The sequence below is a fragment of the Cherax quadricarinatus genome, chromosome 90 (genome assembly GCF_038502225.1).
Source record: "Cherax quadricarinatus isolate ZL_2023a chromosome 90, ASM3850222v1, whole genome shotgun sequence".
NCBI classification, from domain to species: Eukaryota; Metazoa; Arthropoda; class Malacostraca; order Decapoda; family Parastacidae; genus Cherax; species Cherax quadricarinatus.
This window is the reverse complement of record NC_091381.1, coordinates 6,610,870-6,626,290: the sequence shown is the minus strand read 5'-3', so window position 1 is coordinate 6,626,290 and position 15,421 is coordinate 6,610,870. Positions and strand designations below refer to the sequence as shown.

Below are 15,421 nucleotides of genomic sequence, written 5' to 3'. Positions count from 1 at the left end.
ACAAGGATTTGAACCCATGTTCTACTGGCCCTCCGCTGTGAGTGAGAACCACTAACTGCCTTCTTTAGCTTATAAACCTTCACCTTTCTCTCTTACTAGCTGCTTCTATTTTCCTTGCATCCCATCTGCAACTAAAAAAGTGATCTGATATATCTGTGGCCCCTCTATAAACATGTTCATCTTGAAGTCTACCCAACAGTCTAGCATCAGTCGATATATAGTACAACAGACTATTGTCATTACTCCCTACATTATATCTTATATACTTATTTATCATCATCTTTTTCTTAAAATTTGTATTACCTGGTCATAGCGGCCTGGTCACAGATGTTGGCGTTGACCCCCGAAACCCCCTTCAGGTATACTCCAGGTATAATCAATCCCCTTTCTATGCACAGTTGAATCAAAGGGCCCACATTATCATCTGGCACCCCAAACTTGCCTACCACACCCTCTCTAAATGTTTCTCGTACTTTAGCATTTAGGTCCCCTACCACAATTACTCTCTCTTGGTTCAAAAGTTCCTAGACACTCGCTTAACATCTACCAAAATCTCTTTCTCTTCTACACTCCTCTCTTCTCCAGATGCATACACACATAATGATTCACTTTTCCCATACGACCATTATTGTAATCCACATATTCCTTCCATAACTGATCCTTCAACATAATTGCAACAAGTTGTACATGAACGGTATTCAATACCAACAAGATGAAAAGTTAGACATGTGCAGCATCTGATTATCTTTATTGTAGACGTTTCGCCATCATCTTGTCGGTATTGCATACCATTAATGTGCAACTTGTCAGACAATGCAACATCATGGTTCAGAGGACATCTACATAAACTTCTTAACGGCTACTACTACGACGACTACTACTACTACAACTACCACTAACACTAACCCGTGCCTCAGGTATGAGCTATTTCCACTGGGGAATCCCGACTACCAGTGACTATGCTCTCGTCTGGTACACGTCCCCTTTCCACCTGTCACTAGTATATAAGCACCAGCCTTCTTGCCTGTGCTCCAGATTCTTCACGACTACGGTGCTCTTCACACCAACTGCAATGCTGAGGGACTGATTATCTCATCTTTTGGATATAGTACTACTGTCTTCCATTATGACCTTGAATTCGTATTGAAGCCACTGGATGGCGAAACGTCTAAAATAAAGATACCCAGATGCGGCACATGTCTAATTTTTCATCTAGTCGCTATTGTACATGTGCCTGACATGTCACTCATAAATTTCACTTGACATGTGACCTCACAAAACTGTAACTTCACTCTCACACTTAGCTTGCTGAGCCAGGTGTAAGGTCATATGTGAGGCGACATCTCAGCCTTATAAGCCTTCTAGTGCCCTGTTGTTTTTACAGTTCCTTGATAATGTCAGAAGTCACGAAAGTGCTTGGAAATTCTCTATTTTTTTCACAGTGGTTATTTTGCATATTGTGATAGACTGAGGGCACTGAATCTGCACTCTCTGGAAAGGCGTAGGATTATGTGGGACACGATTAAGGTGTATAAATAGAAGACAGAAATAAATAAAGTGAAATAAATAACTCGCTAAAAATATCTAGCCAACACAGGACTAGCAGCAACAGATTCAAGTTGGAAAAAATAGGTTTTATTAATGACATAGGAAAGCACTCGTTTGGTAATAGAGTTGCAGGTGAGTGGAACAAACTAATTAGTTGCGTCGCTGAATGGAAAACCTTGGTAACATTAAAGATAGGTTAGACAGTTACATGAGTGAATGTGGGTAGGTATGAGTTAGACCGGCCTAGCACGGGCCAGAAAGCTTCTTTCTTATGTTTTTATGTTCCTGAACCTTTCCTCTGACGATTTATCATTAAAGATTTAGGGATGAAGACTTACTTGTAAAAACATATCCTTATATACTTATATACTTTTGAAGACATCCCTTTTAAGACTCTACCTTCAAGACTAACCCTTAAAGACTTTTCCTTCAATAGGTACCCTTCAAGACTTATCCCTAAAAGCATAACCATAAAGACTTCATATTATAAACTTTCTCATGATGATTTACCAATTGCTGATTCTCCATCGAAGATTCAATATTAAATATTTATTTCTACAAGGCTACTCTTGAAGACTTGTCCATAAATAATTTACCCATGAAGACTTTACTCTTGAATTATTCTTGTGGAATCCCTACACATACATTACTCTTCTATAATGACTTACCCTTGAAGTCTCTTCCTTAAAGACTAATCCATAAATAACCCTCTCAATAAAAACTTTCCCTTAAAGACTTACCCCTGAAGACTTACTCTTGAAGACTTACTTTCAATAGTTCATGCAGAAAGACTTAACCATGAAGATTTGCTTTTAAAGACTTACCCTCAGTAGTTCATGCAGAAAGACTTAACCATGAGGATTTACCCATAAAGACTAATTCTTGAAGTCATGTTCTGAAGACCTACCTAAGAAGAATTATAGATGGAAATTAACTTATGAAAACATATAGTTGAAGATGTACCATTGAAGACTAACACATGAAGTCTTACTAATGAATAATTACCTATAAAATCTTACCATAAAAACTTACTCCATAATATTTATCCGCAAAGGCTTACTCGTAAATATTCTTGCTTATTTACCCTTGAGGATATATAACGGAAGACTTACCACAGAATTACTTACCAATGAATTCTTTCACTTAGACACAAAGACTTACACTTGTAAAATTAACGCTGAATCATGACTAACCTGAGGTAAGGAACACGTGAAGGCCAAGAACCAGGCGAAGGCGAGCATTATCTTGCCTCGTCTGTCTGCTACGTTGAGACTCAAAGGATGCACCACTGCGAAGTATCTGCAGAGAGACTACATATATAACTATATATTTCCCAGTAAAAGTACGCCTTAGACAAGTATGTGTGATGTCACCATGATTGTTCGATATATTTATTGGAGGAGTTGTAAGAAAAGTGAATGCTCGGGTGTTGGCAAGAGGTGTGGAGTCCAAAGATAAAGTATCTAACACAAAGTGGGAGTTGTCACAGTTGCTCTTTGCTGATGACACTGTTCTTTTGGGAGATTCTGAAGAGAAGTTGCAGAGGTTGGTGGATGAGTTTGGTAGGCTATGTAAAAGAAAAAAATTAAAAGTGAATATAGGAAAGAGTAAGGTGATAATACCAAAAAAAAAATAGGCGACGAAAAATTGGATATCAGATTGGAGGGAGAGAGTATGGAGGAGGTGAATGTATTCAGATATATAGGAGTGGATGTGTCAGCAGATGGGTCTGTGAAAGACGAGGTAAATCATAGAACTGACGAGGAGAAAAAGGTGAGTGGTGCACCGATGAGTCAGTGGAGACAAGGAACTTTGTCCATGGAAGCAAAGAAGGGAATGCATGAGAGTATAGTTATACCAGCGCTCATATATGGGTGCAAAGCATTAGTGGTGAATGTTGCAACAAGGAGAAGGCTGGAGGCAGTGATGTGACTGAGGACAATGTGTGATGTGAATTTAATGCAGAGAATTCGTAGTCTGGAAATTAGGAGAAGGTGCGGGATTACCAAAACTATTATCCAGAAGGCTGAGAAGGGGTTGTTGAGGTGGTTCAGACATGTAGAGAGAATGGAACAAAATAGAATGTCTTCAAGAGTGTATAAATCTGTAGTGGAGAGAAGGCGGGGCAGAGGTCGGCCTAGGAGAGGTTGGAGGGAGGTTTTCTTGTGTGCGAGACGCTTGGACTTCCAGCAAGCATGCGTGAGCGTGTTAGGAGCGAATGGAGACAAATGGTTTTCAGGAATTGACTTGCTGTCGGAGTGTGAGCAAGGTAATATTTGTGAAGGGATTCAGGTAAATTGGCAGATCGTACTTGAGTCCTGGAGATGGGAAGTACAGTGTCTGCACTCTGAAGGAGGGGTGTTAATGTTGCAGTTTTATAACTGTAGTGTAAGCGTGCCTCTGGCAAGACAGTGATGGAGTGAATAATGGTGAAAGCTTTTTTTTGGGCCACTCTGCCTTGGTGGGAAACGGCCGATGTGTTAATAAAATAAATAATGTATAATATATACATACATAAATACATATATATATATATATAGATATATATATATATATATATATATATATATATATATATATATATATATATATATATATGTCGTGCCGAATATGTAAAACTGGTCAATTAGCAAGAACTAGTTGAAAATTAAGTCCTTTCTGAAATTTTCTCTTATACGTTTAAAGATATATTTTTTTCATTAATGTTAATGCAAAAAATTTTAATTTTTCACCAAAAGAATCTTAGAAAACTTACCTAACCTTATTATAACAAGAGCAATTTATTTTAGCCTAACCCAACAAATTATATTTTAAATACGTTTACAATAATTTAGTACTATACAAACACAATCAAATTTATTTTTTCGTTTGGTTCAGAATGATTATGGCGAAATTATTGCATACACAAATTTTCACATGTCCTATATGGCAAGATGAGCGTTGCTATTTAAGCCAAGATCGCAAGTTCTGCCTATATATATATATATATATATATATATATATATATATATATATATATATATATATATATATATATATATATATATATATATATATATATATATATATATATATAGAGATGGGGTCCACCTTTGATGCAAATTGTGAGACCCACAGCCTCGGAGAAGTGTATGAAAATGCTTCAAGGAAGAATATTTGGATTTCTTCCTGAAGCCATTTGAATATTCCACTTCCCCTACCACCCCATCTTTTCATTCGTTTTACCAATAGGTATATTTTATTACATAATATGGTACAAAATATTTAAAAGATGCATTGCTGGTATAAAGATAGCACATACAGTACATGAGGTTTGAGAGATACATATCAAGTATATGTTTATCACAGATTATTATCAAATACATATTTATCACAGATTATTGTAAGAAAATCTCATGTAGCTCCTCAGAGCTGAAGCATGTGGCCAAGATACAGCAGGCATTACACTCTGAATCACAACGCTGAGTTGCTGGAATGGAAAACTAACCGCCCTGGGATCCCAAGTTACCCTGATGAGTCTTTTGCCTAGATGCTTATGAAACTTAGATGCCTTCTTTTCCCATGGGCCAAGAGTCTCCGAACCTATGGGAATATACAAATAATGGGCAAGTTCACCGTATATTCTGGACTTCTGGGATTTCCTGAAGCTGGCAGCTGCCCCTCCTTCTTCCCTTATGTACTGGAGACATGTGTAGTCCCACACCACTTGCTTGCCGTCTTTTCATGCTTGAAGGGTAATACCATCTGGATGCTTTTGGCTGCCATCAGATCTGCATAACTGGGGTGACTTCCTTATTGCTGAGCATCCGGCTGTTGTGAGGCTCCTCTTGTTAATGTTATTAACCTCTTCATGTCTTGCAATGTTTCCCTCGGATTTACGACATACAAGACCATGGTACTCGAATCGGTCTGCTGCTTCACTGCCACAAATACACCTGTGTTTGGCGAGAATAGGAGCGGCAAGTCGAAGGGCAACACCATTGCGGATGGACTATGGATCGAGGCGTGTACCAAGGCTGGAGTTGGGAACAACCAACAGAAAGTCCCCTGCATGAGGAATTCTCACAGCCAGGAGGTGGTTTCTCTCTTTCCCTGACACACACTGAAGAATTGTTGAGGCTATATTCTCCACTGTTGGGTCATCCCAGTGCGACTTTATAGTTGCTGGGGGGGAGGGGGTGCAGGTTAGCTTTCAGAGCCCATTAGATTATCCTAGATCGTGGCTTCTCAACGAACTTTTGGTCATGGACTCCAATCTCCAGTTTTTTTTATCACTTTTATTAAATTAAAAATTTGCCTTTTCTCATGGGTCTTATTTTTTTTTTTTGGGGGGGGGAGGGGTAAGCATTTACATTAATATTTTGAACCCAATAGCAAGAGACACTCTTCATTTATTCAACAGAAATTAATTTCCCCATTGACATAATACAAATGGCAAACTAGAACATATGTAGCCCATTAATGATATAAACTTTGCTTTTTGGAAAAACACACCAGGGCGGAAATTATGTAGCCGATTAGAAGAGACATGCTTTAGGTAACGCAGAAATTCCAACTATTCCAAGTTTTTTCTTTTAAGGAAATTTAGCACTTTGACAAATTTGTCCACACTCAAATTAACTTAATGGGTATTGGGTACTATCCTGGCTGTTTTAAAGTACCTTAGCCATTAAATAATGAAGCCATTATAAGAGGTAAACTCAAAAATATTTGACGTGATTGATCTGGAATCAAACATTCACACTATTTTAATCATAAAATGGGAAGATATCCACCTACACACTTGAATTTTATTCACTGTCATCATCGAATTAGAAAACACTTTTTTTTTATAATGTACGAACCTATGCCACAGAAGCTTTTGGAAGTTATTGAAGGTGTTCCAGGATGGCTGGAAATTGCTTCAACAACTTTGGGTCACTGGGCATCTGCACATGCCAATTGTTCCTTGAATCTAGGCTTAGTTACTGTACACCAGTGTTGAAAGTTTGAAGCCGATCTTATAAAGTTTTCTTGTGTCATGAGCGAAATATAAAACGAAAAGTTAGAAGAAAAATAATTCAGGCAACCACTGGCCGCGAATTCGACCCCACCCGTGCAATGGTTTGTTCCCAATCTTGTCATTACGATTTCGTGCGTCAGTTAATAATTTCCCTTCCGGGATATTTGATGAAGAGGCCAGAGCTTCTCTCAGGGGACCAAAGCTTCACTTAGAATATCAGAGCTTTACATATAGATTAACTTAGTGTAATTAACAAAACTTCACTTAGTGAAATGAAAGGCCCATACATTGAGTAATATATGGGCCTTTCTTTAAGAGAAGCTCTGTTCATTTCTCTAAGTGAAGGTTTGTTAATTTCACAAAGTTAATCTATAAGTTTTAGGAAGAATACTTAACTCAAAGCTTCTTTCACATAAAACTGCATTTAGTGAAAAGACAAAAGCCTCACCTATTAAGATGATCACAGCTTCACTCAGCGTGAGGACCATAACTTCACTTGGTAAGAGGACCATTAGTTCACTGAGGACCGGAGCTTCACTCACTGAGGACCAGAGTTTCACTTGGTAAGAGAACGATCCATCGCTGAGAGGACTGTAGCTTTACTCAGTGAAAGAACGAGAGCTTCACCCAGACGACCCGACCTTTGCACTCACCTTTACTTCAAGAATGAGCATCCACAAACACTCCACCTTGAACAGGTTCATCCTAGGAGAGATCTTGGTTTCTTTGCCACAGCGAGCAATATCCTGTCAAGAGCCAATCTCAGATCCGTAAGGAAATCCTTTCTTTGGAAATGGCTTTCAAATACCCCCCCAACAAGGGAAGAAAGGGAAAGTGGCGACGTCTTGATGCTGTTGAAGTATATCTCTTCACCAGATCCATCCTGATTACCTCTCTTGAAGACTAAACTCTCTAGTATAATAAGCAATGCAGCTTTCCTGAGGAATATACCATAGAGTGAGGAGAGAAAAATCTAAACAGAAGTGCCGCTTACGATTAGGAACCAGAGGAATTACGAGGCAACAGACGATAGGTATCGTCTGTTTCATGACTGTATCCTGGACACAGTATTAACAGAAGGACCCACAGTAGGAGTTATATACAATTCCATACTAACCAAAATAATTTCAAAACAGGAATATGATGATAATAGCTTGACTACATCAAATATCTTAGACACAGAAGCAAATAAATATAAGACAAATTGAACACATCAATCCAAAATAGAATGTGAATATCAAAATATTATGAATATCATGTCCCTCTCAGATCAAGAGGGACATGACCTCTCAGTGGCTGCATTCTCACTACTACTACTCTGCACCTCTCCTTCCGACAGTATTTAAGTCTCCGCACTGTCGCTTGATCTTCAGATAGTTCCAGACTATGGAACTGAACTTCTCCAGGCTGAGGGACTGACAACCTCAAATCTACGACTTCAAGTGTGATGGACTGTTTACATCGTCTTCACATCGCTACTGCTCCTGCCTACTTTCTGTATTCGACTGAAGAAGCCTGTTGTGTAGGCGAAACGTTTCGGAATAAAGTTGCCTATGTGTCTTACCTACCAAAATAGAATGGCTGAGGAAATTAGTACCTTCTGTAGAGAAACGAAAATATGGTGACTGAGACTGAGCCTTCAAGATGTCGGTGCTCGTCACCACCTCCAAGACTGGGGAACTAATTACACTGTCTTGTGTACAAAGTTCTACTGTCTTTACATAATGTCCTTGTATTGTTAAAGCCACTAGAGAGCGAAACATATACAAATAAAAAATACCCAGATGTATCTTACTCTTCATTTATCGGTATTGTGTACCATTCGATAAAGAACACTGGAGATAAGTGTACCGGTCAGGAAGGGGACTTGGTGAAGAGAGAGATTTCCAGCAGTTGTAACGGCTTTAGAGATTCTGCAGATTCGGGTAAAGTCAAAAAAATATAAGATATAAATTAGTAAAGAATAAGAATTTTATCGTTGAAAATTTCTTTGCACTCTATCATACAATTTCATTTATCCATAACAATACCATATATCCAGGTATATTTGAAAGCAGTGCATTCATATATTCTGCACTGTTTCGTGAATTTTGAGTTGTGGGAGTTGAAGTACAGACAGTCAGCGGTAGTTTAAAGAAGGTTGCCGACAGCTGCTCCTACAGCAAGAATTAGTTCAGTCAATTACAATGTATGAACACATGAAACTTCTCGCTACTCCTGGCCTGTTTCTGGACAAAATAATTAACACTGTTGGTAAATGTTAAAAAAAACGAGATAAGTGTCCTGTCCAAGCTGTTCACAACTGAAGGTTGATGAGCAACAAATGTCTAATGCTAATTTTCGTTAATTGTCACATGTTTTATGTTTGCTGTGACGTAAATGGTTTAGAAAACCGACAAGTTGAAGAATGAGACACATGTGCAACATTTGGGGATCTTTATTGAGCCAGTGGCTTCTACATCAAGACTGGTGGACTGAATTCATCGACTCAAGGCTGAGGGACTGTTTACCTCAAACTCCTCCTCATCTACCAGTGCTTCTCTGTACTGGACTGAAGAAGCCACTGGCTGGCGAAACGTTTCCTCATTAAAGATTCTCAAATGTTGAGCAGTTGTCTCATTCTTCCACTTTTGTTCGCTGCCTTGTTTTAATCCGTATCGATCTTCAAATACATCAGTAAAACATGTTCAACTATTTATTAAAAGGTTGGAAGCAGAGTTACTATATTTTTGCCATCATTTTCAGAATGTGTTACCAGTGGTAGATATACTAAAATAAATCTGAAGGAAGATAGTTACGAATTTTATCCGAATTCTTTGGTGGTGCTTATTGTGGCGTGTAAGGCCCCGGGTTACCTGTCATGCTCTTCCACCGTATGTAAAGCTGAGTAGTTTTACCTAGCAGTTTTCTGTTATTTTAGGCGTTGTTTGCCGTAGCATAAAATTCAGGCAACTGCCATATACAAAATCGATACCATGCCTAACCCTTCTAGGGCAGGGTAGGTGCCTGAGCCCGAACCTTTAGCTCTTAAGACTGTCATTCCCAATAGTCCTCCTGGGGCGGGGATGGCAGACCAGAGAGGCCTAGCTTGTGGCTAGGCCTGGGGACAGTTGGTCCCAAAGATGAGGAGGTCCTTGTGCCTCCTCCCATGGGAGACTTAGGTCTCAGACACTCCCTGAAGAGGGAGCCAAGGCCGGGCCACCACTTGGAAAAGGCCCGGGCCGGGAGAATACCCGCGAATCTTTAATAATAATAATAATAATAATAACTGCCATATACCTATGAGTCACCAGAGGACAGAGAAGCTACAAACAGACTTGGATTTTAATCAAGACAAGCGTAAAGAGTATGAAAGAAGACTGAGAAGTTAAAGAAGACAAGGGGACCTAGGAGCATAATAATTATTACACTGAATATATATCCAGAGACAAACACAAACTGCTTAAAATTAGCAGTACTTGCGGAGGCTTTCAAATCATAGAAATGCATCATGAAGCTATAATGACGAATAAAACTGTCTAATATTAATTAGATTGCTTCCCTTCTTAGAAATCTAGTTGGTAGCTCTCCTCCTGCTACTGATACTTCCGGAGTCTACCACATTTTCTGTTCCTCTTCTCCTCTTCAATACTTTGGATAAACTGGTTGCTTTCGTTCTGATAGACTTAAAGAATACAAAAGTGTTAAACTTGTCAACACTAACAATGTTCTTTTCTGTCATGTTAGAGAGCACAGTCATCCTATTGACTGGTCCTCTGCTAAAACTGTCTACCCTTCTTCTAGCTTTCACATACACCGTCTTTTTGAAACATTCCTTATACGCAACTTTCCTAATATGAATTTTAGTCTTGGCTTTGTCTCTATAGATTCCTTTCTTATTGCATTGTCAAACACTCCCGTCTTCAGGACACTCGTGACCTGACCTGATCTTTATCTCATCTTCTCTTTTCCTATATTTTCTTTACTTTTTTTTTTCTTCTGCCTACGTGGGTTCTGTCCAGTGTGTTTTTCCCTGGGTTTTTGGCCTACCCTCGTGGACCATTAGTTCTTCTGCAGTGTTCCCTTTTTTTCTTTTGTTTTTAGACCACTTCCACCACCACCACCACCACTACTACTACTACTACTACTACTACTACTACTACTACTACTACTACTACTACTACTACTACTACTACTACTGAAAAATGATATAGTTATACAATAAAGATATGGAAAAAGTTATGTATAGTTCTAGACTAAAGGAAGAAAAATTTCGCCACGATTGGCTTCTTCAGTCCTAATAGAGAGATAAGTAAGAAACGAATATATATAGTGGGAGGAGTCAGGTGGTAAGCCGTGAGAAAGTAGTAGTAGTAGTAGTAGTAGTACAATATGGTTAGATGAGTTGGGTTTGAGAAGGACGTGTCAACGTCGTGTTACAACGGTCTTCGGATTGGGTAATATTGTATTGAACAGTAATTTGGATACTGAGTAACTTCCTGATTTTTGATGGATAATGTTACTAACAGCAATTAGGGGAGCCTCTGTACACTTTCACCTTCCTAAATCATCTTCCTTAATAACTAAACCAGCCTCACTGAATTTCTTGGTGTTCAACATCGTCCCTGTGTTAGACACGGGTTTCTACGGCCGTCACGGTTGCAAGCGTTTTTATGTTCCCTGATCATAATGTCCAGAGATTTCACTGTTTTATCGCATATATTTTATCAAACCGCCCCCATATGGTATTGTGTATACTCTTGCGCTCGTGCCAGAGACTTTTATTTATTTTTATTTTATTTTTTTTTTTTTTTGCAAAATCCCAAGAATGTGGCTCTGGTAATGAGCATTACGAAGCTATGAAGAACATAAAATCAGAGAATCACTTCTTGACGATGTCAGATCATTCCTGCATCTATATATTCTATCTCGTACACTTGTATAACCAAATTTTTTAAAGCTTCTCGAGGTATTCAGTGGTACTCTACAACAGTTTGTACCACTCATCTATAATTCTATTACCAGCCCTAGAAAACACAGCTAGATGAGTCTTCACATATCCTTCCCTCACTTACCTATCAATGGAAATGCAGACAAGAATGAAGGAGGAGAGGTAGTGACCAAATATCCTGAAGAATGAGAAGAACCTGCATGAAGTGTCGCCAGCCAGCCATTGCACCGTAGCTGCCCGCCCGACCTCCACTGGTATCATTACCATTGTGACCTGCATCAGGAGAAACGAATTAGGAAAAGAAAGTATATCTACTGGGAATATAAGAGAGAGAGCAGGAGTAATGATCACAGTAATTAGTACCTGATAAAGAAAATACAGTGACCAGTGGGGAATCAGCACTGCGAAATGTACATTACAGAAAACAGGAGATAATTAACACACGTAGATACGAGAATATACGTGAAAACACACAACAGAAAACATGGCAGAATTAGCACAGCGTAAGATGTACCTGTTGATGACATAACATTAAGCAGGAAATAATTTGTTGAGAGTTAGGTATTCCTGCTTATGAAGGTACAGACCGCAGGAGGGAATTAACGCAAATGACCGGGAACCTGCAAGAAGGTACACAGATAGAAAGTACCTATACAGTAGTGTACTACTATCTAGTCATATGGATGCGATATATTCACACACATCAAGACGGTAGGTAGATAATATTGTAAGTTCCAAAGGTCTCAGGGAAATGTCATGGAAACCTACTCTGATAGTTTTCAGTATTAATAAGGTGAAAACAAATGGCTTGGCAAATAGTTGAATATACCCAATATGATAGCAGTGTGATGAATATATGGAGAGAGTTTCTAATAATTTTAAAGGGACCCCAATTCATCATCACCGTCCCATCGTGCATTAGGGGAATTACTAGTAAACCTCTAGCTATCTTGAGAAGGGATTCGGATAAGTTCCTCAAGTCGATTCCTGCTTAACCAGGCTGTGGTGCACGCTTTGGACTGAGGCGGCGACACCAGCAACCTGGTCGACCAGGCCAGCAACCAGGAGGCCTGGTCTGTAACCAGGCTGCAGGCTAGTGACTCTCGGATGCGATTACAGGTAGCCTGCAGGTAACCTCAAGCCTTCTTCCCCCTTCCCCCACTAGACAACACATCCCACACAACCAACTAAGACCAAGACCACACTATCGACCCGTTGCAGCCTCCCTAACCTCAAACATTTCCCAGAATACTTATTCAGCCTTAGCTTAATCAAGATCGAGGAAATTAAACTGACCATTTCAGTTACCTGTAGCATTTATTTAATAATTAAGCTTAGTGTTGTGAGTTGTGGACCACACGCAGCTTATTCAAGAATAAAGAAAGAGGAGAGCTTGGTGGCTCGTAGTTTAGTGTTAGAGCTTTCGGCTGTGGAGTTTACCTGGAGAGAGTTCCGGGGGTCAACGCCCCCGCGGTCCGATCTGTGACCAGGCCTCAACTAAACTAAAATATCCGGGTTCTATCTTAAGGCAAATGGAGATTTTGGACATGTTTCTTTACACCACTCACCCTTGCTTATCTAGAAGAAATGACATTACCCTGGTGAGTAGTCTCCCAACGAAAAGGGGTGACAGTAGCGTTAATTAAGAAAGAGATGTTTCGAAATGCATTGAGGCACGAAACCAGCTCTTAACTTGTACATGTACTGATGTAGGTTTATAGGTCTTAGACTAACACGAGGTGTGGTAAGCTAAGTGCTCTAAGGTAGCAATTGAGCAAAAATTGGATGAAAGCTTATTGCCTTGCTTTACAACTAAATTCTCTTCCGTTTTACTAGTTTAATATAAAGGTAATTAAATTACAGCCCTAATAACTATATCTTACCGAAATGTTTAATTATATGAACCTTCATTATCAACCACAATTTATTAGACCAGTATGAAAACAGAAAAAATTTACACGTAATATATTGATATTTATATAAGTAACACAACTAAATGCACGATTAGTACCATCTCAAGAGATCATGTTGTTACAGTGGAGAGAGTATTTCTTCTGTTTGCTGAAAAAAATGTGAAGAAAATAAATGGTATAAAATACCGACACAATGGAAACATAAACACATATGCAGTTTAATGTGATCCTTTATTGACAAGAAACTTCTTCATCGCTATCCCACATAAGAACATAGAACACTGCAGAAGGTCTACTCACAACTTGTCCAATACCCCTGCCAAGCTACCCAAGTCTCTATGACTCCACCCGGTAGATCATCAGATGCAGCATTCTCCACCTGACCTCAACATTCTGAACATGACTATAAATACTCCCGTACCTTCCACCCCAGGTAGATCCGTGTGTGACTTGAAAAAGCCCACTGTGTGGGTGAAACGTTGTCAATAAAGGATCACATTAAACTGCATATGTGTTTATGTTTCCATTGAAAGAAATGTACTCAACATCAGAAAAAAAAAAACTAGATACATGACCCCAGTTACCTGTGCATCACTGCACGCCATGGTGTTAGTGCTTGATATTAATGCATGATAGTGCACGATATTAATTCATGAAATAAAAAAAAATATTTTTCTAGTTTAAAAGAGTATGTGGTACAGTACTAGTTTATGAAATTACATTGCTAAAGAATATAATGTAATAGAGCCTCTCCTCATTTAACGACGGAGTTCCGTTCCTAAGACCACGTTCATAAACGAATTCGTCGCTGTGGCATAAGTCTCTAATGCAGTTAAACATTAGCTCTGAATATTTTTGAAGCGAATATATATGATATTAGTAAGTTATCACATGGACACTAACATCCAATTTTCTCAATAAAAATGGCAAATTAGGATAATCATAGCCATAACTAATTCAGCCCTTTCACTAAGACATACAAGCTCTGAAGACATACCAGAAGATTACGTCTGAGCCGCTCAGAAATTACAGCATCAAGTTGACGAGTGAAGCCAATGAGATGAGACACTAAGAAGTTATCTCATGAAAATCGGTACTTAATATTTCTCAGATTCTTCCATATGAAAGGTATATTAGGGCCAACACAGGCGAAAATTTATCAAAACTTTTCTCTAAGTAAGATTTATCATTGTTTAAGGTTTAGGGTTGTAGATGAATGGTTCAGAGAACCGACATGTATGGACTGATGAAGCCACTGTGTGGCGAAACGTTTCCTCAATAAAGATACCCAAGAGTTGCACATGTGTCTAATTTATCAAGGTTTAGGTTGGAATGCTTGTAATAAAGTAAGACATTAAAACTATGGAAACATTAGGTATTTCTTTTTCAGTGATCTTAAGGATACACAGTTATGTGCATATAATTATACAATGTGGAGATTTAACCATGAATTACCCAATAAAGTCAAACACTATAATTTATTTGTAATAAGAAAGAGAAATTCTCAAGAAATTTCTCAAAAAAAAAGCAACATGATAAAATAAAATTTGCACATTAAATCTTACATGACCTATAATCCAGGAGAGACTAAATTTGAGGAACAAAACATCAGATCTAAAATTTCAAAGTTGATCAAAAAGAGACATTCTTCAGTTACTTAACAGAATAAGAAAAAAAATTAAGTACCTAAAGTCAAGGAAATTTTCATCCATTTCAAATGATTCAGCAACGAAAATTAATGCCTGTCATGATACTCTAATTATAATTATAGGAACGTGCTAAACCAGTGGGGGTCATATACCGCCAGTGGAATGGAATACACTTAGATTCTATCCAAGAAATGAGAGGGGTAGATCCAGTTTCCTGGATCAAGAGCCCTTCAGCATCATCACAAAATAATGCTGGGAATCGAAGTAATATTGAACCAGTCGAGAATAAAAGTTTTAAAATGCAGGTCCATACTTCATTAATATTACCAAACGTGTGTGTGTGTGTGTGTGTGTGTGTGTGTGTGTGTGTGTGTGTGTG

General features: G+C 38.6%; 1 protein-coding gene across 1 annotated transcript in view; it reads right to left on the bottom strand.

Annotated features, from left to right (window-relative positions):
- The window catches only part of LOC128694679 (adipokinetic hormone/corazonin-related peptide receptor variant I), a 230,821-nt gene that overhangs the window by 90,007 nt on the left and 125,393 nt on the right, over positions 1-15,421 (bottom strand). Inside the window, exons 2-3 of the mRNA XM_070104285.1 lie at positions 11,605-11,753; positions 2,742-2,847 (exon numbers count right to left, since the gene is read on the bottom strand). Coding sequence (XP_069960386.1) covers positions 2,742-2,847; positions 11,605-11,753 — 255 coding nt within the window. The remainder of the gene's footprint in view (positions 1-2,741; positions 2,848-11,604; positions 11,754-15,421) is intronic.